This window comes from Lepus europaeus, chromosome 23 (genome assembly GCF_033115175.1).
Source record: "Lepus europaeus isolate LE1 chromosome 23, mLepTim1.pri, whole genome shotgun sequence".
NCBI classification, from domain to species: domain Eukaryota; kingdom Metazoa; phylum Chordata; class Mammalia; order Lagomorpha; family Leporidae; genus Lepus; species Lepus europaeus.
This window is the reverse complement of record NC_084849.1, coordinates 24114048-24141169: the sequence shown is the minus strand read 5'-3', so window position 1 is coordinate 24141169 and position 27122 is coordinate 24114048. Positions and strand designations below refer to the sequence as shown.

General features: G+C 63.6%; 2 protein-coding genes across 4 annotated transcripts; one reads left to right on the top strand and one right to left on the bottom strand.

Annotated features, from left to right (window-relative positions):
• Positions 1 to 364: 364 nt before the first annotated feature.
• Positions 365 to 22647, top strand: SMTN (smoothelin). Of its 3 annotated transcripts, XM_062181885.1 has the most exons (21): positions 365 to 489; positions 2166 to 2296; positions 6559 to 6707; positions 8233 to 8326; positions 8424 to 8502; positions 8604 to 8704; positions 9568 to 9894; positions 9991 to 10063; positions 10623 to 10694; positions 10776 to 11303; positions 11485 to 11657; positions 14717 to 14869; positions 14951 to 15026; positions 16279 to 16443; positions 16548 to 16610; positions 16818 to 16884; positions 17715 to 17888; positions 18055 to 18172; positions 18539 to 18690; positions 19606 to 19770; positions 22341 to 22647. In XM_062181885.1, exons 2-20 carry the CDS (start codon positions 2246 to 2248, stop codon positions 19748 to 19750), a joined length of 2760 nt encoding a protein of 919 aa, XP_062037869.1. In that variant the 5' UTR covers positions 365 to 489; positions 2166 to 2245; the 3' UTR covers positions 19751 to 19770; positions 22341 to 22647. The 3 variants fall into 3 exon arrangements, with proteins under 3 accessions (XP_062037869.1, XP_062037870.1, XP_062037871.1); XM_062181887.1 differs by lacking the exons at positions 365 to 489; positions 19606 to 19770 and adding an exon at positions 13569 to 13661 and having other exon boundaries at positions 2170 to 2296; XM_062181886.1 differs by lacking the exons at positions 16279 to 16443; positions 16548 to 16610.
• Positions 22648 to 22790: 143 nt separating this feature from the next.
• Positions 22791 to 25098, bottom strand: SELENOM (selenoprotein M). The gene is made up of 5 exons (XM_062181884.1): positions 24891 to 25098; positions 23767 to 23802; positions 23569 to 23603; positions 23227 to 23305; positions 22791 to 23150 (listed from the first exon to the last, which is right to left on the bottom strand). Exons 1-5 carry the CDS (start codon positions 25032 to 25034, stop codon positions 22992 to 22994), a joined length of 453 nt encoding a protein of 150 aa, XP_062037868.1. The 5' UTR covers positions 25035 to 25098; the 3' UTR covers positions 22791 to 22991.
• Positions 25099 to 27122: the final 2024 nt, after the last annotated feature.

Here is a 27122-nt window from a genome sequence, read left to right as displayed (position 1 = left end):
ACAAAGAGGAGGCGGGGAGGGGCTGTCCCGAGGCTCAGGGACTCGTGCGGTCCCGGGCCACTTACCTCGGCTCGGTGGGCCCTCCTGTACTTGGGCACGGAGCCCGCGTGCCCCTGCCAGCGTCCTCCCGACCCTCGGAAGACAGCGGCGGCAGCCCCCAGACCGCAATCCCCAACCTCGCGGGACCCTCGAGGGGCGGGGGGGGCCGCCTCCGGGAGGGGCGTGACCACTAAATTGAATTCCCCCAATGGGGCGGGAGAGTGGGCGGGACCCCAGCGCTGGTTGGCTGCACTGCCGGGGCGGGGCGGGGCCCGCGGGGCTGCTGGCGCGGCTGGACGGGCAGCTCTCGCACAGTCCAGGGGACGGTTGCTGAGCGGGCCTGGGCTCCCAGGTCGCGGCGCCTCCCGCCTGACCGTCTCTAATCTGCAATTGTCGCGCCCGGAGCGAACTGACCCGAGCCCGCGCCGGACGGGCGGGCTGGACTGAGAGGTGAGTGTGCGGACCTCGGGACGGCGCCAGGACCCCCGACGGGTCCAGAGGGTGGAACCCGGATATCTCTTACCCGGGTTCTGGAACTCTCAGAACTGAGCGCTGCTTCCCTCCTCGGGTGTTGTAAGCCGTGGGGATACTTAAGGTTCTGAGGCCGTGGAGAGGGACGCCCACCGGCCTCCAACAGGGGGCTCCCCCTCTCCGGGGCGCTATTCTGTAGGTACAGACTTCGCAAGGGAAGCCCCCAGAGACCCCCGAGGCTAGACTCTGTGACAGGGGACTATGGGACTGGAGGGGGGGTGCCGGAGAATTTCTGAGGACGAAGAGACTTCTCACAGCCTCCTGGGTGTCCGAGCCTGGGCACGAGGGACCCCCATCCTTCAGAAGAAGCCTAGGTGGCAACGCAGTGTTCAGGGAACCAGGGCTGGTGCCCACTGAGCGACACTTCCTGGGGAAGACAGTTACTCCAGATAGGTAGGTAAGCGACAAGGACCCTAACACACAGGGAGGCCGGCAGCGGGGTGGGGGACACAGGTCTGAACCTACCAGGAAGCAAGCAGCGACTTGAACAGACGAGGTCAGACAGACCCCAACTGTGTGGCTAGGACCCCCCAAGATCCATTCCCTTGGTTGGGGTGACTCGCCAGGTGACTGTGATGGGTGAGAGGATGCTTGAGAAATGAATCAGTGGAGGGGGGGAGCCTGGAGCCACCGCACATGAACGGAGCACCTCGGGTGTGCCCTTGGCTTCCAGAGAGATACCTGGGCCACGGAGGAAGGGGACCTGCATGGGGAGGCGGGGCTGGGAGTCCGGGGTCCGTTTTGATGAGCAGTGACGGGGGCCAGTGTGGAGTGTCCAGGGCGCCTGGGACTTTGGAAGGCTGCTTGAGAAACTGGAGGTGACTAAGGCTTTTATTCAGTTCCTCCCTGCCCTCTGAGCCTTTGGGGTCCTTTCTGCACCCGTGACAAATCCATGGTCCTCTCCCACCCTCTCCGTTTGCGTCAAGTCCAGGCGTTGGCCGGGGTCAGCTTCCAGTGGGCATTCCCGGTACGGAGGCATTGAATTGTATGTGAACTGTTAGGAGGAGTTGGGTGCCCGGACACCTGGCTTCCTGAGGTCCTGGGAGTTGGCAGGGAGAAGGCAGGGACAGGAAGGGGAGGGGGTGTGCGTGGAGGGCTGGCCGCGTGGACTGGAAGACGCTGTCCGTGTACCTGCAGTACCTGGGCAGCGAGAGTGGCGGTAGCAGCAAGGACTTGCATAGGGGCTCAGCCCACAGCCGGAGCCTGGGTTTGCCGAGTGGGTGGGGGGCTGGGCAGGCCCAGGGATGGATGGGTGGGTGGGGCAGGAAACTCCAGAGACTGGTGTGCACCCCCTGGTGGTGAGCACAGTGGGTGGCCCTTGCTGGGCAGCGTGGCTTTTCCATCCAGGTCTCTGCTGTCCTGTTTTGAGACTTGAACAGGATGAGGGCCCGAGGCCTCACAGCAATAGCCTAACAGTGGAGCTGGCAAGGTTGGAACCAGGGACCCTGGTCCAGCAAACCATCCGAAGGTAGAGTTCAACCCCCAGCCAGGATAGGATAGCAAAGATGGGACAGCAACAGGTTGCAGAAGGAAATGAGGCGGTGCCGCCCCGTTGCCCAACCCTGGTAGACCTAACTCATGTCTGTCCCCTGCAGGGCCCCCTGAGCTGGTGTCAGGTGCCCCAGGCACTGAGGATCTTACCGGGAGGAGGCGGACGGAGCTAGGGGCCAGTGAAATGGCAGACGAAGCCTTAGCTGGGCTGGACGAGGGAGCCCTTCGGAAGCTGGTAAGCACCCCAGTGGGCCCACCGCAGTTAAGGACAAGCCGGGCCAGAGAGGCAGGGCCAGCCCCGGCTACCTCCCAGCTGGCAGAAAGCGGGTGATGGAGGAGGGGCCAGGCCTGTTCCGTGTGACTGACGCCGAGGCCCCTGTGGCATGTGCCATCCACGCCAGGTGCCCAAGCCTGGTGGCTCCCAGCTCCCCTCCACCCCACCCCACTGCCACCACCTGTTTAAACAGTAACTGCTGAGGACGCGCCCATGTGCAGCCACAGGTGTGGGGAGGCTGGATCCGCCTCTCCCAAGCAACAGCTCCTGGAAGCTGGCCCACGTGATAATGGTGGCAGCAATGATTAATAACGCCAGGGGATGGCACAGGGCGGGCTGGGCGCACCTTCGCATGCTCACAGCAGCTCCCAGAGCCAGGACACTGCAACCCGCACAGGTGGATCACCTGCCCAGCTAGGAAGGGCACCCAGCTAGGAAGCTGTGCCAAGGTCCAAGCCCCAGGGAGGGCTGTGGGGGACACCAAGAGTCGTGGCAAGGTCGAGGCTGGCAGAGAGGGACTTCATGGGACCTTATGGGTCCCGTGACTTCTAGTCTGTCATCTTCCCATTCTGAGTCTCAGTTTCTTTGCCTGTGAAATGGGGATGGGGAGGTTCGCATACACACAGCCCAAGTCCTGGGGTTGGTATACACACAGCCCAAGTCCTGGGGTTGGCATACACACAGCCCAAGTCCTGGGGTTGGTGTAAACACAGCCCAAGTCCTGGGGTTGGTGTAAACACAGCCCAAGTCCTGGGGTTGGTGTACACACAGCCCAAGTCCTGGGGTTGGCGTACACACAGCCCAAGTCCTGGGGTTGGTGTAAACACAGCCCAAGTCCTGGGGTTGGTGTACACACAGCCCAAGTCCTGGGGTTGGTGTACACACAGCCCAAGTCCTGGGGTTGGTGTACACACAGCCCAAGTCCTGGGGTTGGTGTACACACAGCCCAAGTCCTGGGGTTGGCATACGGATGAATGAGGCACACTTGCTCCCAGACCTTGGGTCCCTTTCCCTCGGCTTCTTCCTGAGGGTCCTTTCCCCACCCCCACCCACCCCCATGCACAGACAGGCTGTGAGGCAACCCAGCAAGGCCAGGCAGCAGCTGACCTGGGGGAGGGGCTACAGGCCCACCTTCCCAGCCCCTGACCCTTGTCCTGGAGGGGAAATTAAAGATTTACCTCCCTGCGCAGAGGACAGGTGATCTCCCCCCACCCCACCCCCACCTCCTCCTACCCCGTGCCATTCCCACGGAGGCAAAGACTAACGCCAGCTCTGCCGGCCCAGATACTGGACAGTGCCCGGCTGCTGTGTCCCCAAAGCCCTGTGTCCGCCCCCGCCACTGTTTGCGGGGTGGGGTTTCCGCGGGTGCACGGCCAGCGGTCAGGAAGAGACCCAGGGCAGGCGGGAGCCGCAGAGTCGCGTGCACACCGCACGCTGGGGACTGCTCTCTCTCTGCGCACGCCCAGCGTCCGGGGGTCTACACTGAAGCTCAGGGGTCTCCCGCCACAACCTCCCTGGGTCTCAACGCAGGGTCTGGGCCAGGGTTTCAAAGAGGCCGGAGCGGTGGCTGCCGTCGGCCCAACCCTGTCCCACGCCCCCCTCCCTGGGAAAGAACGCAGGAGACCCCGCCCCACGCCCCTCCCACCCTGCAGCCCCCGGCCCGCCACGACTGCGCCTCAGTGCCCGCCGAGGGTCCCGCCCGCCGGCCTCGTGGCAGGAACGGGGGACGTCGCCAGCCGGGCTCCTCCCCGCGGGGCCGGGCCTTATAAGGGAAAGCCGGCCCCGCGGCGCCCGCCCCGCGCCCCACGTCGGGCCGATTCGGGGACCCTGGCCGCTGCTTCCGGCCTCGGCTCCGGCACATTCCTGCGGGCGGGCCGGGGGCGTCCGGGGACACGCACGCCGCAGGCTTCTGCGCCCCGTGCCGGGAGGCCCTCCGCCTCGGTCCCGGGTTCAAGGTCGGGCTCCGACACTTCACTAGCCGTGCAGCCGGAGGCGGGAAGAAGGCTCAGATCTGTGAACCGCCGTTTCCTCTCGGCCGATGGGGGACATTAAAGCGGGCGGAGGCGAAGGGAGGGGGCTTCCTGTCCTCGGCGCCGAGAGCCGGACCCGGCGGTCGGGCCGTGGGCGGGGCCCGGCGGGCGCGGGCGATTCCGGACCCGGCGGGCCTTGAGCGCCCCCTAGCGATGCCTCGCTGCACTGCTGGCGGCTCCCCCCTTGGGCCACCTGGGCCAGTTTGGCCTTAGCCACCGCCTCCAGAGTCCCCTCCGTTGCGCAAAGCGGGTGACAGAGGCCCAGAGGGACGCAGCGAGGGCAGCAAGTACCGTCGGCCCGGCCCCCTCGGGAAGGAGGAAGCACCCTCTTTCCTCCCGGGAGAATTTCACTGGGCAGTTTCGGAAACAGCTCCGGCCCCTTCCACTTCCTCCCGCTGGTGGACAATGGCCCTTTGTACTTTCCTCCCTCCCTCCTCGGGCCCCCTCCTCACACACTGGCAGCGCCTGAGAGGGCGGGGACCGCAGGACACAGCGGGGACACTGTGGGCCGACCTTTGTGGAATGACTGTGGGCCACCGCCCCACCCTGGGGCCTGGCCCTGCCACTCTGGTGGGGGGATCAGAGGGGGGCCGCTGAGGCTCCCAGAATTTGCAGAGGTGGCCAGGTTCCCACATCAGCCCTTTTTCAGGGAAAAAGACCTGCCTCGAGCCCAGAGCATTGGGAATTAGGGCGTCTGAGGGATCCCTGTACCCTCTAGATGGGCTGGACCAGCTGTCCCCAGGCCCCTGGGCCCCAGATGTACCACAGGGGCTCTGGGCTCTGGGAGGTGGGGAGCTGAGCCTCATTCTCCCACTGCCTGACTAATGCCCCCATCCCACGCCCCCGAAAGGCCTCGGGGCACCTCCAGTCCAGGCTGGGGGGGTGGGTCCTCAACTGCAAAGGGCAGGCTGGCGAGTCAGAGAGACCTGGGTTCAAATCCTGACTCCTGGGCTAGACCCCAGCAGAAAGTGTGGCTCCTTGCTGCAGGACCCCTGAGTCACTGCCCTGAAGGGGGGGAGGGGCATTGTCCCACCTGGCAAATGAGAAAACAGGTTCAGGTTCAGGTTAAAGCTGCCAGCTGGGGGTTCTGGCCTGAGCTGCAGGGGGCCCTCCCAGGCCTCCTCAGGAATGTGGAGCCTGGGAGGGGGGCTCTGTTCCCCACAGTCTCCCCCACCAGCTCACACTGGGACTGGGTTGGCTGGCCCCTGGCGGAGTGGAGCCAGCCCCAGCTCCCCGTGAAATCTCTATCTCCACCCCACCCCCTCACCCCTGCCACCCGGCTCCCCTGCTGAGCAGGAAGGAATGTTGGGGGAGGGGAGGCCAGCAAGGCAGGGGTCCTGGGCTCCTTGGCCCTCCCACTTCACTGCTTTGGGGGGTGGCAACCGGGGAAGTCACTCAGCCCACCTGGAAGGTTTATTTCTGCCCTAGCTTCCCAGGGCCCCTTGAGGACAGAGGATCCAGGAGGGGCGGGGGTGGGGAGCTCATACAGCTGCAGGTGGGGAGGTCATAGAGCACCAGGCTCAGCTGATTCAGCCCCGGGCAGGTGCCCTGTCCTGGACCTGGTTGGACCAGCCACCCTCCAATCTCCCGAGAAGCTGGTGGGAACCTCTCCCCCAGGGACACCCTCTCTAGGGCTCTGGGTAGCTCCTGGTGCCAGTCTAGGGGACTGGCCTCCCATTCTGGGCCCCAGCTGCTTCTGGAAGGGACAAGAAATAGCCCCAGCCAAGCAAGGAGCTAGGGTTCCAGTGCACCTGCCTCAGTTTCCCCGTGTGTCCTAAGTGGATGGGGCTGCGGCGCTTCAGGACTGGATCAAGAGACTCCCTTGTTCCCAGGGTGGAGTCCAGCTGCCCCTCACCCAATCCTCCTGAGCTGTCAGTGCCCCTTGGTGGTTCCCTGACTCTTAGGGTTTGGTGAAAGGCTCTGAGGGGAGGAGTCAAGTTGCTGGCTGCCTGCTGACAGCAGGTATTCTGTGGACACCCCCCCCTCCCCGCCACCAGGAGCCCTGCTGCATTGAGCTGGGTCTCCCCTCCTGAGACCCTGAGTGGGCAAGCAGGCACGTGAAAGGCTTAGGGCACGGGCAGTGGAGACAGGCCCCTCATTGTGCCCCAGGCAGAGCCGTGGGCAGCTGGTGCTAGCCCTCCGCCCCCCCGGCAGCCAAAAATGACCTGCCCCTCGCCCCCGCCTGCCCTTCAGCTGGAGGTCACGGCAGATCTGGCAGAGCGGCGCCGCATCCGTTCGGCCATCCGAGAGCTGCAGCGGCAGGAGCTGGAGCGCGAGGAGGAGGCCCTGGCATCCAAGCGCTTCCGTGCCGAGCGGCAGGACAACAAGGAGAACTGGCTGCAGTGAGTGGCGGGGCGGTGGGTGTGCAGGGGGGAGAGGGTGCGTGTGCCAGGGCTCAGCTCCCGTGCGCAGGCAGGGGCGTCTGCCTACCGTCTGCGCGTGCAGTTGGCGGAATGAGGGTCCGTCCAGTGGGTAAACCGCCACTTGGGACACTGCATCCCGTGAGAGTGCCTGGCTGCAGTCCTGGCTCCTCCACTTCCTATCCAGCTTCCTGCTAATGCGCACCCCGGGAGCAGCAGGGGTGGCTCAGCTTGAACACCTGCCACCCACATGGGACACCCAGGTTGAGTTCCTCGCTCCTCGCTTCAGCCTGGCCCGGCCCTGGCTGTCTGGGCACTCGGGGAGTGAACCAGCAGAAGGATCTCTGTCTCTCTGTCTCTGTGTCCTTCACATAGAAGAAAAGATTTCTGTAAAAGTTCATGGAAAAGGGCTGGCGCCGTGGCTCACTTGGCTAATCCTCCACCTGTGGCACCAGAATCCCATATGGGCACCGGGTTCTGGTCCCGGTTGCTCCTCTTCCAGTCCAGCTCTCTGCTGTGGCCTGGGAGTGCAGTGGAGGATGGCCCAAGTGCTTGGGCGCCTGCACCGCATGGAAGACCAGGAGGAAGCACCTGGCTCCTGGCTTCAGATCAGTGTAGCTCTGTCCGTAGCGGCCATTTGGGAGGTAAACCAACGGAAAGAAGACCTTTCTCTCTGTCTCTCCCTCTCACTGTCTTTACCTCTCAAATTTTAAAAAAAAAAAAATCTTAAAAAAAAGTTCATGGGAAAAATGGAATTGAAAGATAAGTTTACTTTGCTAAAAAAATGAAATCCATGTATTTTTTAATCATAGGTGTTTTTTGTGAACTTGTTTGAAAACCCCTAGACGCATGGGTTTCAAATATTTCTGCACACAAACTTGTCTTTCTTTTCTTTCTTTCTTTTTTTTTTTTTTTTTTTGGACAGGCAGAGTTAGTGAGAGAGAGAGACAGAGAAAGGTCTTCCTTTTTCCATTGGTTCACCACCCCCCAAGTGGCCGCTACGGCTGGCGCTGCGCCGATCCAAAGCCAGGAACTTATGGTCTCCTATGCAGGTGCAGGACCTGGGCTATCCTCCACTGCACTCCCGGGCCACAGCAGAGAGCTGGACTGGAAGAGGGGCAGTCGGGACAGAATCTAGTGCCCAGACCAGGACTAGAACCCCGGGGTGCTGGCACCGCGGGCAGAGGATTAGCCTAGTGAGCCACGGCATCAGCCACAAACTTGTCTTTCAATTCCATTTTCCACAAACTTTAAAATACACTCTGATGTGTGCACACATAGGTATGCTTGTGGGCACGGACTGCAAACCGGGCACAGTGGCCTGGCCGCATCAGTGCACGCGGCACGTGGCATCGGTGCTCATGGCCACGTACATGCGTACACTACAGTGCACAGCTCTGGGGACCTCTGCCAGGGTTCTGGGTACCGGGTCCTGGCCCCGATGCTTGTCCTACCTCCTCCACCACCCGCCCCTGACGTGGTGGTTACAGCCATGATGTCTCTGCAGCTCCCAGCAGCGGGAAGCTGAGCAGCGGGCCGCCCTGGCACGGCTGGCGGGACAGCTGGAGTCCATGAATGATGTGGAGGAACTGACCACGCTGGTGAGGCCCAGGCCGGGGGCAGGGGCTGGGGGCAGCCTGGGGGGAGGCCTGAGTGCCGAAACCCAGCAGCACCCATGGCCTGCGTCTCCCCTTCCAGCTGCGAGGTGCTGCGGAATACGAGGAACGCAAGTTGATCCGAGCCGCCATCCGCCGCGTCCGGGCTCAGGAGATCGAGGGTGCGTGTGGCCTTCCTTCTCCTGGCCTCACCCCTGCCCTGTTCTCAGCAGCCCACGGCACCTCCCAGCCACTCACCTGCTGCTTGCCGCTTCCCTTCCAGCTGCCACCGTGGCCGGGAGGTTGTACAGCGGGCGTCCCAACAGCGGCTCGCGAGACGACGGCCAGGGACGGGCGGAGGCACACAGGCTGGAACGGCGTGAGGTAGGGAACACGGCAGCGTGGGAGGCTGGCCTGGGCTCCTTGGCCCACGGATGCCACCAGCCCAGAGCACATGAGAGTCTTTGCTTAACTATGGTTGACTGCGAGAGGATCCCTAAGCCTGTAGACACCCAGGCTCCATCTCAAGACTCTGCCCACACTCCCAGGCAATCTCTGGCCACCTGTCCCCGACTGCAAACCCTGTCCCTACCCAGGACTTCCCTTCTACACTGCCTCCCACTTCCGCCCTTTCCCATGGCCACCTGTGTTGGTACACAGGCACTCCTTGCACCTGCCCTCCTACCCCCACCCCCAGCAGTCAGAGGGATTTCCCAGAAATGCAAATCTCACCCCGGAAGTCCCCCTGCTTAACCCCCGTCCCTTATCCTCCAGGCACACTCCCCCTCTTCCTTACCTCTTACCAGGGCCTGTGTGTCAGGCCCCAAGCACTTTCACAGAGTCCCTTCTGTTCTCCCTGGAGCGTGGGTGAGCTGTCAGGCTGTGCAGGTTCCCCAAGTGGCCAGCAGAGGCCGCTGCAGGCCCCCATCTCCGGACTCCCTGATTAATCAGACTGAGGCTAGGGATCTAGGGTCTCTGCCCAAGGGATCTGTTAAGCCTAGGTCTCCTGCCACCCCCAACCACTGACATTAGGACCTGGCCCTCGGTGAGCCACCTTTGGCTGGGCTGTGCCTAGAGATTGAGGGTCAGGGGCTGCCAGTGTCCATGCAGGTGTGCCCACAGGAAGTCATGCCCAGCCCTCTGCTTTGCATGCCCTGCCCTGGGCACCTGCCAGCCTGGTGCTCAGAGAGTAGGGGCGGCACCCGTGGTCTGGAGAGACTTGGGCATATCCTATGGGTCCCCCGCAGGTGCCACAGCGAGAGGAACAGGAGCAGCAAGCAGAGGTCCTAGAGCCAACCCCAACCCCCCCTGAGGTCATCAGCCAGGATGTGACCTCAGTAACACTCCTGCTGAGGGCCCCTGCCGGAGGCACACCCAGCTCAGCCGCCTCACCGGACAGCTCCCCCCGCACTGCCTCTCCCGAGCCTCCCGTGGAGCCTGCTGGGCCGCAGTGCCCCGCTGCTGAGGCTCCAGGCAGCCCTGAGCCACCCGCCAGCCCCCCCAGGGCCACCGCCAGCCCTGAGCCCCAGGAGCCACCAGCCTCTTCCAGCCCCGAGAGGCAGGTGACCAACAAGGTGAGTCTGGCCAAAGGGCGGGGACGCCCCCCAGAGGCGCTCCTCCAAGTGTGTGCGTCGGGGTCAGGCCCCGCCCATGTTGTATCTCCCTTGCAGCTCCTGCCTGGTCCCACAGAGCCCCCTGCTGCCCAGGACCCTGTCAGAGGCCCCTCTGACACAAAGAGAGCAGGTGAGGGTCCCAGCAGGGGCAGCGTAGCCTCCCCCTAGCCCAGCCTCCTTTTCCCTGCCTGCAGAATGGGTTCTTTTGCCATCACAGTTCCAGCCTCCAGGTCCGGGCAGTCCCGAACACAGACACACACCCCACACTGCTCCTGGGGTGTCCCCGCCCCTGGGCAGGCCTACCCCCACCACCGTGGCCAGAGGCCTCCCTGCAGCCTTGAAAGGCAACGGGCGGCAGACACATTCTTCTCCCCAATATGGGAGTGCGCCCATCTCCCAGCTGGAGCCATGGGCAGCACTGGCCTGGTGGGGGGGGCTGGCCCCATCCCCATCAGCGGGGAGGATCCGGGCACCCCTCCTCTAGCCCGAGCCTGGCCCTGGCCCCCAGGAGCGTCCAAGTCATCTCGGGGTCAGTGTGGGAGGGGTAGGAGGGGCCGGAAGGAAAGAGGCAGCTGAATGGGGGAATACCCCAGAGCCTTGGGGTATGCAGGAGGGGTGGGAAGGCCCCCCCAACCTACTCTCCTTCATCTTCCCCCGACATGGCCGCCATCCCCTCCCCAACCTGCCAGACCCTGCTGGACCCCGATCCTGCCAACGCTCCCTGTCCGTGCTCAGCCCCCGCCAGCCAGCCCAGAACCAAGGTACCACCCACCCCCGACTCCCCCAGGCTCTGGGCAGCCCCTGCCCCACCCGGCCGCTGACAGCCCTCCTGTCCCTTGCAGAGTCCACCCCCCTTGCCACCGGACCTTCCCAGTTCCAGCGGGCTGGCTCTGTGCGGGACCGCGTCCGCAAGTTCACATCCGATTCTCCCACGACTGCCCGGCTCCAGGACGGCCCACCCCAGGCCTCCCTCGGTCCCCAGACCCCTGCGAAGCTCCTGGGCCCCTCCCTCATCAGCACCACCCCTGCCTCCTCCTCCAGCGGCTCCTCCTCTCGGAGCCCCGGTGGCAACATCTCCTCCCGGTTCAGCAAGGAGCCACGAGGAATAGCTCGGCCCCTGGCCCAGCTTCAAAGCTGCCCCCGAGAGGAGGGCCCTCGGGGGCGGGGCTTGGCTGCCAGGTCCCTTGAAAACAGAGCAGGGGGGCCCGGGGCCTGCTCAGAGGAGCCCAGTGCCCCGCAGCCCGTGGCTGTCGGCACTGCTGCCGAGCCCGGGGGCAGTATGAAGACCACATTCACCATCGAGATCAAGGATGGCCGTGGCCAGGCCTCCACGGGCCGGGTCCTGCTGCCCACGGGCAACCAGAGGGCAGGTAGGCCTCCCCCTGCCTCCCACTGCTGCAGCCGCCTAGCTCGGCACCTAGGACAGGTGCTGCAGCCAGGGGCTCAGGGTGTCTCCCAGGGGGTGTGCTGGGAGCAAGGGGGCGCCATTGACCTTGGCTGGCACCACTCTCACCCTACCCGATCCTGACCCCAGCCCTTCTCCCCACCCAGAACTGACGCTGGGGCTGCGGGCGCCCCCCACGCTCCTCAGCACCAGCAGTGGAGGCAAGAGCACCATCACCCACATCAGCAGCCCCGGGACCCTGACCCGGCTGGGCAGTGTCACTCATGTCACCAGCCTCAGCCATGCCTCCCCTGGTAACCGAGGAGGCTGCAGCTTCAAGGTGAGCCCCGCTCTGACCCCCCCAGCCAGCCTCACCATCTGTCAACCCCCAGAAATCGCTTCACAGGGGCTAAGGCTAGGAGGTCCTTCTGCTCTGCTCACCTCCTGCTACACACACAGAGAAACTGAGGCCCAGAGACAGGAGGTGGCTGCCCATGGTCCACAGCCAGTTGGCGAGTGCCAACAGGTCAGCCAGCAGGCACGTCAGAACCTCTCTCTGTACTGACCTTGAACTTCCCCCTTGCTGATCTGTGCTCCTCGCTCCAAAGTTGGTTGGCTCATTCCGAAAGAACAGATGGGAATACTGAGGCTCTCAGGGGGTGGTGGGAGTTTGCCCCTGTCTTCCGGTGGCAGCCCCAGGACCCCCGCGCCTGCCCCCCACTGGACACCAGCCCCAAGGTATTAGAGGAGCTCATCTCCACCATCCCAGATCAGCCCAGCCCATTAGAGGATTGGAGATTAGCGATTAGCATCTGCGTCAACCTCCGTGTGGGGGCTGGGCCGAAGTGCCGATGGGGGGACAGGCAGGCTGGGAGGGGGTGCTGATCAGGTGAGGCAGCAGGCCAGCAGGTACCAAGGGAACTGAATACCTCGCACCCTTCCATTATTCATTCCCAAGCCTAGGATCAACTGGCTGGGAGCTCAGCTGGGGAAGGAACCCCCTGTGGGCTGCCCGGCTACCCAGGTAACCTCCTCAGGGAGACCCGGTAGGACTTTGGCTGAAGTGAGAGGGCTGGAGCTGGCTTTGGGCCTTCCCGGGGGTGACACAGGGAGAGTGTGAGGGTGAGACAGCCCCCAGTCATCCAGCAGAGATGCACCCTGCTCCTCTCTGCCAGGGGGTTCGGTGGGGTGGGGAGAGCAGCTGAGACCCTGGGGGTGGATGGGAGGTGCCACAGTGAGACTGGGGTCTGACGCTGCAAACTTGCCTCAGTTTCCCTATCTAGAATCAAAGGGACGCAGATGGTGATATTCCTATAATGCACTCGCTCAGAGTCTGTGCTTGAATCTGAGCCCCTGGGACGGGCTAGAGGACTTTTCTCTCGGTGCGAGACGCTGGCTGCAGCCGATCGCCCCACGTCCCGAGTCCCTGCGCCTCCGGGTCCCCCGTCTGTTGACAGCTTTCAAAAACAACAAGGCATGAGGGCAAGGGAGCCCGGCAGCTAATAGACTTGGTGGCTTGGACAGGCCCCATTCTCCGCTCCCTGCCTCAGTTTCCCCACCTGCACCGCATGGGGCTGTGGTCCCAGTAATCCTGCAGAACCCAGGTGGCTTTGCCACGCTGCAGGTCTGTGGTCTCTGCAGGGCCAGGGCTGGGTCTGGCGGTCCGCCTGCTTGGACAGGCCACCCCTCCCCCACTGTCCCCTCCACGGATGAGCCCAGAATAGGTTTCTATTTGGGCCGCAGTTCCAGCTGGCTGGTGGTGGGCTGGGAGGCCGGCAGGGGCGGGGCAGGCCCGCTGCCCTTGCCTTCGCCCTCGGACCAGCTACAAAGACTCCAACACTGCCAGCCAGAGGCAGCAGCCCCTGCCACTATCCCACCGTTACCAACCCCCCTCGTAGAATCCCCCACCAGCGCTATGCCGGGGGTCCCAGGGCCTGGGCCTGAGCTGGCCGCAGCCCTGGAGGAGCGGTTGGGCCGGGCTTTGGAGGAGCTGCAGGCGGTGGCTGAGGCTGGGCGAGCAGCAGTGACCCAGGCAGCCCAGGCAGCAGCGGCCACCGTGGAGCCAGTGGCCCGGGCAGCCGAGGAGCTGCGGGTGGAGACAGCGGCCCTGAGCCGGCGGCTGGACGCACTCAGCAGGCAGGTGGAGGTGCTGAGCCTACGGATGGGGGTCCCGCTCGTGCCCGACCTGGAACCTGAACTGGAGCCCAGCGAGCTGCTCTTGGCTGCTGCCGACCCGGAGGCCCTCTTCCAGGCCGCTGAGGATGCCGGGACCCCCGTGGCCCACCCGCCTGCCTTCAGCACCCGCCGCCGCTCCTCCAGCGGCCCCGCCCGCAGCAGCAGTCTCGTAAGTCAGCCACGCTGAGCGGGTGGGAGGGAGTGGTTTTGAGCCAGGCTCTGCCTCTGCTGGGTGCTCTTAGACGTCCCATCACCTTCTCTGAGCCTGTGCAGAGGACTGGGGCACTCGTACTCCAAGGCTAGGGTGAGAGGGTGCCAGGTTCCGGCCCTGAGGCACGCGCGGCAGCTGCCCTGGCAGCCCCTTCGCCTGACCCAACCCCCAGCCCCACCTCCTCACCCCCACCCCAGCCAGGACGAGCCTCCCCAGCCTCCCCGGGACAGCTGCCACCTCGGCTCTGCTTACCCCGACAGCAGATGGAGAGGCCCTGCCAGGAGGGGAGGGGCTGTGAGAGTTGGGTTGGACCCTTGTCTGCAGAGATGCCCCCTGGAGGGGGTAGGGGGCTGGGCTAGAGGCCCCCTGGGAGATGGTTCCCAGCAGGACAGGGCTGGGGGTGGGGATGGAGGTGGCACAGAGGAGAGTTTCAGCGAAGTCTTGGCTCGGGGTTGCCCTAGTCAGACACCTGGTCAGGAGCCTAGGGCCCAGGTCCAGGCTGCTTGGCAAGAGGGGGTGGGGTGTGCACTGCCCGGGCACTGGCCCAGGAGGACCCAGGCCTTGGGAACTGGCAGGACAGAGCAGAACCTTCCTGGGAGGGGGCTGGGGCTGGAGCAGCAGCAGAACTCAGGTTTAGGAGCTGGGCCACCTTCAGCTCGGCCCCCGGGCTGCTTCACGCTTTGTGGAGGGACCCTGGGCACGGCGTCCAGTGGCTCTGAGCCTCAGTTTTTCCTTCTGTTAAATAGGGACGCGCGAGCATAATCCCTAGTGTGTACACAACGCTTACCCCTGAACCGAAGCCATCCTTGTCGCTGTCCATTGCGTGAATCTGACTCTGGGTACAGGAGAAACCCTATGGCCAGGCTGTCAGTGTTCACCATCCCTGGGCAGGTGGGAGGGCCACTGGTTGTTTCCAAGGCTGTGCCAGCAGCCTCAGGATCCATGGTAGGTGTGGTGGGGTTCACCTGAACCCCTGCTTTAAAGTGCAGGCCCTCCCCCACCCCGCCCCACAGATGGAGCCAGAGCCAGCGGAGCCCCCCTCCGTGGCTGTGGAAGCAGCCAATGGCACAGAGCAGACCCGGATGGACAAAGCACCAGAGGGGCGGACCCCACTGAGCGCCAAGGAGCTGATGGCTATCGAGGATGAAGCAGTCCTGGACAAGATGGTACATGGCCGGGGCTGGGGGCCTGGGGGGCCAGAACCAGCAGGCCCTGGGTGGGCGGTGACCGTGGCTCTGCGTCTGCAGCTGGATCAGACCACGGACTTTGAGGAACGGAAGCTCATCCGAGCCGCGCTACGTGAGCTCCGACAAAGGAAAAGAGGTAGAGAGGCAGGTGCCCTGCCCTAGAGCCAGCTACTCCATTCCCCCTAGCTGCTCCCTCCTCTGGGGCCCATTTGTGGACACTTCAGCTCAGTGGCTGCCCCATCCAGCTTCTCCTCTACTCCCAGCTGCTCCCCTGCCTCCTTTCCCTTGGATCCAGCTGCTCCCTTCCCTTAACCGCTTCTCTCCCTGTGCCCACCCCAGTTACTGTCCCCAGCCAGCTTCTCCTTCCTAGACTCAGTTACTCCTTCCCTCAGCTACTCTCTCCTTCGATCCAACCATTTCCCCAAGTACTGTCAACTACTCCTTCCCTGGATCCAGATACACCTTCTCCCAGCCGCTTCTCTCTCCCTAAGGGCCATCGACGGCCCCCTTAGCCTCTGCTCTCACCAGCTTCCCTGGTCCTGGGCACAGCTGTTCTTGTTCTCAAAAATTCTAGATGCATTTGCTTCTCCCGACATGCTCAGTTACTCCCTCTCTGAATCCGGCTGCCACCTCCAGAGCCCAGCGGTGGCCACACCGGTTCCTGTCCCTACCCACCCACTTCTTGGGGTCAGTGAACGTCCCTCCCCCGCTTCTCTCCCAACTACTCTTTCCCCGGATGGAATGGCTGTTCAGTGCCACCGACGCCTCCCTCCCTGGACCTCCCTCCACCGACGCCTCCCTCCCTGGACCTCCCTCCACCGACGCCTCCCTCCCTGGACCTCCCTCCACCGACGCCTCCCTCCCTGGACCTCCCTCCACCGACGCCTCCCTCCCTGGACCTCCCTCCACTGACGCCTCCTTCCCTGGACCTCCCTCCACCGACGCCTCCTTCCCTGGACTCCCTCCACCGATGCCTCCTTCCCTGGACCTCCCTCCACCGATGCCTCCCTCCCTGGACCTGGGTTTCCCTTTCTCTCGCTGCACGCAGTCCAGCTTCTTCCCTAGACTCAGCTACTCCTTCCCTAACCCTGGATACTCCCTCATGACAGTTACTCATTCCCCCTTGGGTCCCAGCACCCTTGTGATGTCAGCCATTCTTATGCCCTGGTCTTCTGCCCAAGTCCCTAATGCCCTCCCAGCCCCCTTCCCTGACAAATTATGGGGATCCCCTGAGCCTTAGCTGCTCCCAGAGGCCGTGTCACCTGTGTCATCGGTGTTTCTAACAAGCTGCCCCACCCCATCCTGTGTGCCCCGTGTGCCTGTGCATATGTGCTGTGTGGGCACTGGGTCGGCCCTCTTGGGCGTGCATGGGGGTGTCTGCCACCCAGACCAGCGGGACAAGGAGCGGGAGCAGCGGCTGCAGGAGGCACGAGCCCGGCCAGGGGAGGGCCGAGGCAACACAGCCACCGAGACCACCACGCGACACAGCCAGCGGGCAGCCGATGGCTCGGCCGTCAGCACCGTCACCAAGACTGAGCGGCTCGTCCACTCCAGTAAGGGGCCAGGCGGGGCTTGGGGCCCGGGGTGGGGGGGACATGTCCTCCCCACCGACCCCCTGTGCCTCTCACACCCGCCCTCGTGTCCCCTGCCCCTCCAGATGACGGCACGCGGACGGCCCGCACCACCACGGTGGAGTCGAGTTTCGTGAGGCGCTCGGAGAGTAAGGCCGCCCGCCCGGCACGCCCTGCGCCTGTCTGCCTGCCTCTCGGCCTTCTCGGGTCTTTCTCAAGCTTGTCCTCTGTGCCAGCAGCTGTGCCATCACTTCCTCCTCTCGACCCGCGGCCAGCACCATCCCGCAGTACACACTGCATCCCAGCTCCCCGGGCCTCACCCTGCTCCCTGCCCCATTTTTTTTTTTTTTTTGCAGATGGCGGTGGCAGCACCATGGTGCAAACCAAGACCTTCTCTTCGTCCTCCTCCAAGAAGATGGGCAGGTGAGCCCGGCCACCCACACCTCAGGGGGACCACACTGCACACCCGTTCTGCAGGGGCCCTGGTTGAGGGCCAGGGAGGGGCTGGAACAGGAGTCAGCCCACTCCTACTCCTGCCTGCTAGCTTTGGGATCTCATTTAATCCTCAACCACACTGGCAGGGGGGTGAGGGGGGAGGCCGACACCCAGGGAGGCCGGAGACTTGCTCAGGGTCTCATGGCTCCGCGCGACAGCAGCGGCATTGAACCGGTGGCACTGTCACCTCCCGGTGTCAGCAAGCCACATCCCGGGTCACAGAGCCTCTGCACAGCTTAGCCCCTTGAGGGACGGGGACACCCCCATGTTGCAAAGGGTGTCGGGAGTGGCAGAGAGCGGGGATGAAGTGAGGATCCAGAATGAGAAGCAGAGAGTCCAGGGACTCTGAGCCAGAAACCGGCACCCCCCCCCCAGGACCCCTGAGCTCTTGGACAACTTCCTGTCCATCACCTTTGGTGGACAGGTCTCGCCCTCCTCTTGTGAACTTTAAAATATCACCCAGGAGAGGCTCAAGAGACACGAGCTGCTATTATTACTGCCCTTAGTTGTTGTGTGCTGGTTGTCAGTTTCACGCTGATAACGCACAGAATCCGAACTTGGCAACACGGAGAACTTGCAGGGGCCAAGCCTGGTGAAGAGAGCCTGGCTCGCATCTTTTCCCACCGCCTGAGCCTCAGTGTGTACCCGTTCTGTAAAATGGGTGTGATGCAGAAGCTGCCGCCTCCCTGGCTGTCCGGAGACTCCGCCGGGCGGGAGGGGGTCTGGCTGGAGAGTGACAGTGGTCGCCCCACCCCCAGCATCTTCGACCGCGAGGACCAGACCAGCCCGCGGCCCGGCAGCCTGGCGGCGCTCGAGAAACGCCAGGCGGAGAAGAAAAAAGAGCTGATGAAGGCGCAGAGCCTGCCCAAGACCTCGGCGTCCCAGGCGCGCAAGGCCATGATAGAGAAGCTGGAGAAAGAGGGCGCCGCGGGGTGAGCGGCTGGGGCGGGGTCGTGGGGGCGGGGCCTGGTGGCGTGGGGGCGGGGCCAGAGGCGGGACAAGCCGGTCGAAGGCCACGGACGGCAGGGTGGGCCCCAGAGAGGGGCACATGCTGCAGTCTTGTGACCGGGTCCTGCCCCCACCCCGCCCCCTCCGCAGCAGCCCGGGCGCGCCCCGCGCAGCCGTGCAGCGCTCCACCAGCTTCGGGGTCCCCAACGCCAACAGCATCAAGCAAATGTTGCTGGATTGGTGTCGCGCCAAGACACGTGGCTACGAGGTGAGCCCTGGGGGGGCTCCCGGGGGCCCAGCAACCTGTCTCTTGGCCGAGCGCCTCACTCCGGGCTGGGAGTGTGGGGTAACTGAGGCACCGAATAAGTGACTTGAGTGGCAGGGCCTACTGAGGACCCCTTGAGGGAGTGCGTGAAGTTCAAGGCCAGCTGCTGCCTAGGGGGAGGGGGTGCTGTACACCTTGGGCGCAGGTGGTGCTGGGTCTCTGGTTCCCACAGCCAACATCCCAGACTGGGGGTGCTAACAGAGTTGGAGGAGGCCCATAGGCCGGAGCCTGCTGTGCAGCCCGCAGGGCCTCTCTGAGCCCAGCTGGCCCCCCAGGGCCCCCACCAGCCCCTCCCTCCACCGCCCACAGCACGTGGACATCCAGAACTTCTCCTCGAGCTGGAGCGACGGCATGGCCTTCTGTGCCCTGGTGCACAACTTCTTCCCCGAGGCCTTCGACTACGCGCAGCTCAGCCCCCAGAACCGGCGCCAGAACTTCGAGGTGGCCTTCTCGTCGGCTGAGTAAGTGCCCGCCCGGCCCGGCTGGCGTCGGCTGGCCAGCCGCACTGTCAGTCAGCAGCTGAGATCCCCGTCCCCAGCGAGTCCCCGTGTCCGTGTCCTCCTCCGCCCCCGCCCACCCGCTGCCGAGTGCGCCAGGTGCCCGCCGGAACCAAGGAGCCGCGGGCCCGCCTACCAGCCGAGGCCAAGGCCCACCAGGTGGCCCTGTCCATATCCCCTCCATCCTCCCTCCGCCCCCCCCATCTCCCTCTCTCCCTCTCTGTCCTGTTCTCCTCCCACTCCCACTAGAGCTTCCTGCTCCCACGGGACCCCGGCTGGAGATTCCAAAAGGAGGCTCCTGGCCCGGGCACCGTGCCCGCCCAGCCTATATAGGCGCCATCAGTGGCTTATATAGGACATCCGCAAGCCCTCCACTTTGGAATCGTTGCCCCGTCTGCTCACCTCACCCTCAGCACCCTCCTCCATCTGTCTTTCCTTTCCCCCTCTTCTCTTTCCGGTTCCCCCCAGACCTCCTCCTCTTCCCCCACCTCCTCTCACGCCTCCCTCACCCCCCCTCCCCGGGGCACAGCCCTCCTCTCCAACCTTGGTGCCAACGCCCTCGCCCCCACCCCACCCCCCGTTCCCGCTTGCCCCGAGAGTTCTCTGCACCTGCGACTGGTTTGGCCCCACCCCTGTCTGCATTGCACACCGTTAGTGATGGGTAGTGAGCGGCACGTCCACTGTCGGGGGGGAGGGGGCATGCGGGGGGGTGGCTGGCAGACTGCGGCACTGAGAACGGAACTGAACTCATGTCTCTGTGTGTGTGTGTGTGTGTGCGTGTCTCTCTCTCTCTCTCCTCCTCCTCCCCGCTCTCTTCTCTGCCTCTCTTCCCCGACCGGGCCCTGCCCCTGCCCCTTCCCGGTCCCCTACCCTCCCCAGGACCCATGCGGACTGCCCGCAGCTCCTGGATACAGAGGACATGGTACGGCTTCGAGAGCCCGACTGGAAGTGCGTGTACACGTACATCCAGGAGTTCTACCGCTGTCTGGTCCAGAAGGGACTGGTAAAAACCAAAAAGTCCTAACCCCTGCTCGGGGCCCCACGGTGAGAAACGCCGCCTCTCCCACCTGCCCCACTGCACCACCGAAATCTGCTCAGCGGGGCACAGCCAGGGCCCTGGGAGCGGGGCGGGGTGGGGGTGGGGCGAATGGGGAGCCTTAGGAAGCCATTGGAGCCAGACGTGGCCCTGTCCTATAGCGGTTCAGAGCCTAGCAGGTGAGACTGTTCTGAACGGGCAGGATGAGCCGTATAAGCAGGACTGAGGGGACCCCCGGGAAGCCCTGGGAGCCCAGCAGGCACCTGACTCAGGCCATCTGGAGAAAAAAGTACAGACCAAGCCAGGATCTGAACAGGCCCAAGCCAAAGGAGGGAGAGGGAGTTCCAGGCAGAGATCGGCCTGTGCACAGGGCCAGGGGCCAGAGATGGAGAATATGGCCAAGCAGGCAGAGATGGGCTGGAGTCTGGGCGTGGGGGTGGAGGCAGGGGCCACCGTCAGGAATTTAAATTTCCTTCTGAAGACAACAGGGTCATAAAAGGTTTCCAAACAGGAGCAATGGGTGTAGTCAAGTCATCGTTCTAGAGCATTCCTTGGATGAGACCTGGGATGAACTAGACAGCCAAAGCAGTATAAGAAGTAGGAAGACAAGCATCCTGACAGATCTGGTTTGGACAGGAAGAGGGGGGATTAGGAAGCCTCCCAGGCTTCCGGGTTGGGCACTGCAAGTTGGTGGTGCCATGGTCCAAACCGGGGAGCTCAGGGGTGGAGCCACTTCCATCAACAGGAAGACGTTTCTCCTGGTTGGAGGGGCCTGGATCCCCAAGCTGCATGTGGCGGTGTTTCCTCTCCGGTCCCCTCCTCTCTGGGCCAGGGTAGAGAGTTCAGCCCCTGAACTACTTGTGTGTTACTGACACACAGCTCAGAGGGGAAGCGAGGTGGGGAGAGGGTTGAAGGCAGAGATGGACCCTCAAACTGGGACTCTAGACTCCCTACTCAGTGGCTCCTTCCCTTGCCCCATCACTCTTTTCCCCAACCCATACTGTAAAAAAGTATTAAAAACCAAAGTCCAGAGGGAGCCAGGGGATTGCACCAAGTACTAGAGTCCGGGACAGCATAGCTAGGGGTGCAACGGAGATGCCCCTCAGGGCCTGGAGCCATTGCACAGAGCAGCCCCCGCACGCACCCGGATACTCACAAGAGCGGTGCAGGTGAGGGGAGGATGGGCTCGGTGTTCTGTCCAGGTCATATATGGACTTAGGAGCTGCTGCCCAGCAGGCTGGCCGGCAGGGAGAGGGGCCCAGCCTAGCTCTGATCCCTTTGGAAAGTGTGACTCAACCGCGATGTTGCCGGGTGTTTGGCCTGTCACTGGGGCAGCCTGAGCCCTAAGCCGTGCGCCCCGGTGTAAACAATGGCTTTATAAGGTCTCCGGGGAAGGCACCGGGGTGGGAGGGAGTTCCAGGCTGGGGGAGGGAGGCCGGGATTCCCGGGAAGACAGCCACAGCTGGAAGAAGCTTCAGAGAGACAGAGGCTGTCTCGGTGTTGTGGTCAGCCAGGGCAACAAGCCCGTTCCAGGGCAGGGATGACCCCAAGGGTACCCAGCACATGAGCAGCGCAGCCAGGAACCTCAAGTGTCTCCATGGTCTTAAATGAAGCCGGGGATGACGCCACTCTTACAAACAAGCAGACTGAGTCACTGGACAGGCCAAGGCCTTATCTACCATCTACAGCTGTTCAGGGCTAGAGCAGAGGTTTCCTCGAGGGAGCCCCTGGGATCTGGCGGTGGGCCCCGCCCTACCCCCGTGCCAGGCTTGATCACACAGGTAGCAGATGGGAAGTGGTCCTGGGCTGTGGCCTGCCCTGTGCCTTCCCCGCCAAAGGAAACTCATTCAGCAATCCTGAGAGCAGGGAGAGGCCAGGGTGGAAGAGAGGTCTTGCCGCCAGAGGGCAGGCTCCAGCTTCGCAGCGCCGAAGCTGCTGGTGTTTGGTGGCCACATCCCACTCACCCCACAGTGGGGAGGGGGCTCCAGGCAGGCCCAGCCCTGCAACCTGCTGAGTCCAATGACTCAGTTTCCCTATCTAAAGCGCAGCGGGTGGTCCACTGAGCCTGGTGTAGATGGCTGGGCCCTCCCTCTTCTGCCTCCCCCTGCCCTGCCCCCCCACAGTCCTCTGGGACCAGCGCGGGGGTCCCTGAGCCTCATGACAGCAGACACCAGGTCAGGCAGTTGGCAGCTAGTATCAGAGGGTCAGTGCGGGAGGTGGGGGGAGGCTTGGCCCTGGAGAAAGATTTGGCAATGGGGAAGCCTCTATGGGGCGGCGGCCCCTACCGACGGCAGTGTGAGGGTGCAGGAGGCCGCCCTCCAGGGAAGAGCCTGGACTTGGCACCTGCCCGACATCCGTGGGGCAGGGATTTTTCTCAAAGCTCCACCTGCCTAGCTAGGCTCTCCCCTCCTGGGGTTGGGGCCTTGGGCTTTTCCCCCAGTGGATGATGAGAGACCAACAGTAACCACCACCATCACCAAAAAAAAAAAAAAAAAAAAAGACCTGGGGTCGAGGGGCGCCGCCAGGGGCGGGGCCGGCGCTGACAAAGCCCGCCCCGCCCCGTGCCCCCTCCCCGCAGGATGCTGGTGGACTGCGTGCCCCTGGTCGAGGTCGAGGACATGATGATCATGGGCAAGAAGCCCGACCCCAAGTGCGTCTTCACCTACGTGCAGTCGCTCTACAACCACCTGCGGCGCCACGAGCTGCGCCTGCGCGGCAAGAACGTCTAACGCGCCCCGCCCGCGGCCGGCCACCGCCCCCCACGCTCCCGGCACTGTCCTCCCCGCCCCCCCGCCCAGGGAGCCTGCCCACCGCCGCCCCGTCTGTCGCAACACCCTCCCCCGCCTACACACGCAGCGTTTTGATAAATTATTGGTTTCCAGTCATCCGGATTCCTCTCTACCTCTCTTGGGGAGGGGGCAGGGTTTGGATGAAGGCCCCGCCCCCAACAGCCGCTCTCACGAAGGGTGGGGGACTCCCGCTCCGACCCCCTACCCCACCTGCCCGCGGCAAGGAAAGGAGTCCAGCCTCAGTCAGGGCGAAAGATTTAGTGGAGCTGGGGGAGGAAGCAAGGGGGGTTGGGAGGAACCCCCCCACTCCATTCCTGCTGGCCCGGGGGACGGGGCGTCGGCCCTCAGCAAGGGAGGGGGCTCCCGGGATGCTGAGCGCTTCATCGTGTCTCCCGGGGTTCAGGTCGAGTGGCCCCGCTCGCTCCGCTGCGCCCCAAGATCTACAGGTCGGCGCGGTCCGGGCTGTCTTCGGGGGGCTTAGCGGGCGCCCACAAGTACTGGGCCGGCACCTGCGCGTCGGGTGCCGTCTTGCGGTAGAAGCCGAGCTCCTGCATCAGCGCGTTGATCTCTTCGCGGGTCATTTCACTAAGCGGGATGCGCTGGGGCGGGGGAAGGGGCGTGGTCAGCGCGCTGGGCCCCGCCCCTGCCCGCCTCCCGCCCCGCCCCAAGCCTCACCTCCAGTTCTTTGTAGCGGTGGTCCAACAGCACGAGCTCGGGGTCGGCGCCTGGGAGGTGTTTCATCACCAGGTTGTGGCTGCAGGAGGTGTTAAGGACGGGGGGGGGGCGGGGACAGGGACGAGGGGACCCCAGGGCCTTGCTGGGTACCGGCTCGGGCCTGGATGTCCACTCTGGCTAAGTGGGGATTAGGGTTCAAAGCGGCGTGGGTCCGCCTCTCCCGTTCTATGGCAGTCATCACTAACCAATCTCTCCCGCCTACCCAATCTGCAGACCCCCTCCGAATTCCCTGGCTCCCGGCACCCTCCCCACCTCCCCTTCCCCAGAAGGCGGCAAGGATACTAGTATGGGATGTCCTGGGTGACGAAGGCCTTCACCTAGGGAGGAACCAGAGAATCAGGCCACAGGGCACACACCCTCACCCCCCAGGGACAGATGGGAACCTGACCGCACCCCACCCCCAGTGCTTGCAACCATGGTGCCCGCTCCCCAAGAGGCTGCGCAGGGCAGCGCTGGGGGACCCCCTTCCTTCACACTCACCTCCTTTAGGCGGTTCAGCTGTCATCCGCCGCAGCTCTGCAAGGGGAGCAAATGAGAAAGGCCAGGTGCCCCTCCCCGTGACCCCCCGAAAGCCACTGTATCCTCAAACGCAGGGAGGGTCCAGTTATGAGTTTATCTCTGGAACAGCTCTCCCCAAAGTGTGAGGGGGCTGGCAGGGGTCCCTTCTGCGCCGATGGATGAACAGCCCAGTTGAGGGAATTCAGGCTAGGTGACACGGGGGTGGGGGGTGGGGCTGGAGGGAAGTGGGTGGGCCTTGCCCCCAAACTGCTGACTCTCTGCCAATACATCTGGGCCTGGCCTTTGGCCCCTAGAGCCTCAGGGTGGAGGCGGATCAAGAAGAAATGGCTCTGAATGGCCCCTGCCCCCCCGCCCCCCCCCCGAAACTCCAGCCATCTGGTCCCTGCCCCACCCCACGCAGAGCTGGCCCTGCCTGCCACCTGCGGCCTAGACCCACAGACCATATGGCTGCTTGTTGACCCGGGCGTGTGGAAGGCCCCTCCCTGCACTCCCACAGAGGAGGCTAGGACCCCAGGACTAGCCAGTCCAAGCCTCCCCAGCCCACCCGCATTTGTCAGACCCAAAACAGGCCCACTAGAAAGGCGCCAAGTCACAGGGGCCATGGAAGCAGAGACTTCGCAGGCGGGTGAGGAGCTGCTGCCCAGGGGTGTCAGTTCCCTGGATCCCGAGAGGGTGCTGCTAGGAGGCGCCCAGAAATTCTGCCCCCCAGGGGGTAAGAGAGACTCCTAGGACCCCCCAAGTCCTAGGGTTGGCCGGGGGGAGGGTGGTGGAATAAGCGGGAGTGATGCGAAGCTGCGCTCCAAGAAGCAGGCTCGGCAGAGTCCCAGGCCCCTTTGGAGGGCCAACGTGTCTGGGAGCTCGCTGGCCTGCCGGACAGGGAGCTGGAGGAGGCTTCGGAGTTCCAGGCCTCAGGGCCGGTGTGCAAGGTTTCCACCAGGGGGTACTGAGGCATGCGGGGGGTGGGGGGCAAGGGGACGGTCCCGGCGCCGGAGGGAGCGGTGGGAGGGGAAGCGGATGATCCCAGGGCCATGTGGCCGCTGGACGGGGAGGCCCTGATGCTCCGGGCTGGGGTTCGGCGCACTCACCTCTACCCGGGCCCGGGCCAGGCCACGCAGGCGGCCCCAGTCCGGCCAGTAGGTCCTGGCGGCGGTGGCTGGAGCCACAAGCGCTGCGAGGAGCAGCAGCAGCAGCGGCGGCGGCGGCGCTGGCGGAGACAGCAAGAGACGCATCGGTTCCCGGCGGAAGCTCCTCCGTAGGCTGGAAGCGAACCACCCGGCCGCTGCGCCACGTCTGGCCCCGCGGGCTGGCCCCGCCCCCGCCCCCGCCGAGACCCCGCCCGGCCGGAGGCCACGCCCCCCGCCCCGGGCGCTCGGTCTCGGCCCCGGGGATTCGCGCGGTCGCCCCCTTGGTGGGGGTCCTGGCTGCTGTCGGGCGCTCGGGCCTCCGCCCTCCCGGTCCCGAGACTGTCCTCGCTGCGGCTGCCCAGTGCGGGAGGACACGCTTGCTGCAGCGGGCAGCCGGACGGCGCCACCTCTCGCCGCCAGGGGGTGCAGGCGGGACGCGCACCAACCCGGGAGTTTGTGGGCCAGACCCGCTACTTGAAGATGAGTTAAAGGGGTGCCTGGGGGGAGCCCTGGTTTGTGCTTTTTTCAGTTCCGGGGAGGAAATTCCGACCGAGGTTTGCGATTCAGGGCGCACGTGGTGGTCATGGACGTGTCGCCTGCGCCGTGGGCACGGGGAAGCTGCAGGGGCCAACGGCACACACACGGCGCACTGGAAGGGGGCCTGGCACAGCGTCAGCCTTCGTTGTCCGTCACTTCCTTAGCTCCTGGAGGCCCCGTGAGCTCCGTTCTGCAGGCTCAGGCCGGTGAGGGGATCCGAACCCGAGACGTCTCTGGGCTGATTTCTCCAGACCGAGGGTGGCTAAGTCAGGCTGCGCGTTCTTTTCCTGCTTCCCATCTGTAGAGCGCACCAACCTGGGATCCAAAATATTCAGAAAGGGGCCAGCCTCGTGGTGCACCAGGTTAAGCCGCCACCTGCCACTCCAGCATCCCATATCCTGGTCCCGATGCTCTACTTCCTACCCAGCTCCCTGCCAGTGGCCTGGGGAGGCAGCAGATGTTGGCAGGCAGGTGCTTGGGTCCCCGCCACCCACGTGGGAGACCCGGCTGGAGTTCCTGGCTCCTGGCTTCAGCCTGGCCCAACCCCAGATGTTATGGCCATTTGGGGAGTGAACCAGCAGATGTAAGATCTCTGTCAGTCTCTCTTCCTTTCAAATAAATAAATACATCTTAAAATACATATATTCAGAAGAAAATTGCACCAGTACGGAACGCGTACAGACTTGTTTCTTGTCATTATTATCTACACAATGTCGTGTGACGTCAATATGCATGGCATTTATGTTAAGGGACTTGTGCATCCTCTGGTTTCGGGGGAGGGTGTCCTGGAATCCACCCCCAACCTTTACCCAGGAAAGACTGTCAATCAGTGAGCTCTTCCTTGCCGAATCTGGCTCCATGCTGAGCCAAGGCTGTGCTATGATGTTCGTGGATCCTATGCATTTTTGTCTTCCTGGGCCTCCTCTACTTAAAAAGAAAAAAAAAAATGTTAAAAATTGGATGTTACAACTGCTTTGGGAAAAAGATTACACTAGGGGGCTGGTGCTGTGACATAGTGGGTAAAGCTGCCACCTGGAATGCCAACATCCTATATGGGTGCCTGTTCGAGTCCCAGCTGCTCCACTGCCAATCCAGCTCCCTGCTATGGCCTGGGAAAGCAATGGAAGATGGCCCAGGTCCTTAGGCCCCTGCACCCGCATGGGAAACCCGGAAGAAGCTCCTGGTTCCTGATTGGCACGGCTCTGGCCACTGTGGCCTTCTGGGGAGTGAACCAGCCGATGGAAGACCTCTCTCTCTGCTTCTGCCTCTCTGTAATCCTGCCTTTCAAATAACTAAATTTTTTAAAAGTAATCTATTGGCTCAAATAATGATAGAGAAGTCTGGTGGCAGCGAGAGTTTCAGGTGGAGTTGGAGCCAACTGAAGGAGCCACCAAGACCTGGCCTCCGTCCACTCTGCTTTCCATGACATCAGTTTATGGGGGCCCATTACCTATGTGGTGGCCGGAAGAGCAGAAACAGGATCTGCAGCCCCCTTCACCCACATCGGCAGGAGCTATGCTCATCTTTTTTGGTAACCCCCTCAATAGAGAAAACAAGTTTTCCTTCCCAAAGTCCTCAGCAAGTGTCTCTGATGGTTTGTCCATGATCCCATCACGTGCCTTCAGGGGTGGGCGTTACTCAATGGCTTAACCAATT

Bases quoted from the DNA above. Each gene is read 5' to 3' on its own strand.
- SMTN (XM_062181887.1), top strand. From the start codon at position 2,246: ATGGCAGACGAAGCCTTAGCTGGGCTGGACGAGGGAGCCCTTCGGAAG. The intron at 16,611-16,817 runs GTAAGGCCGCCC...TTTTTTTTGCAG, and splicing joins TTTCGTGAGGCGCTCGGAGA to ATGGCGGTGGCAGCACCATG. The intron at 16,885-17,714 runs GTGAGCCCGGCC...CCCCACCCCCAG, and splicing joins TCCTCCAAGAAGATGGGCAG to CATCTTCGACCGCGAGGACC.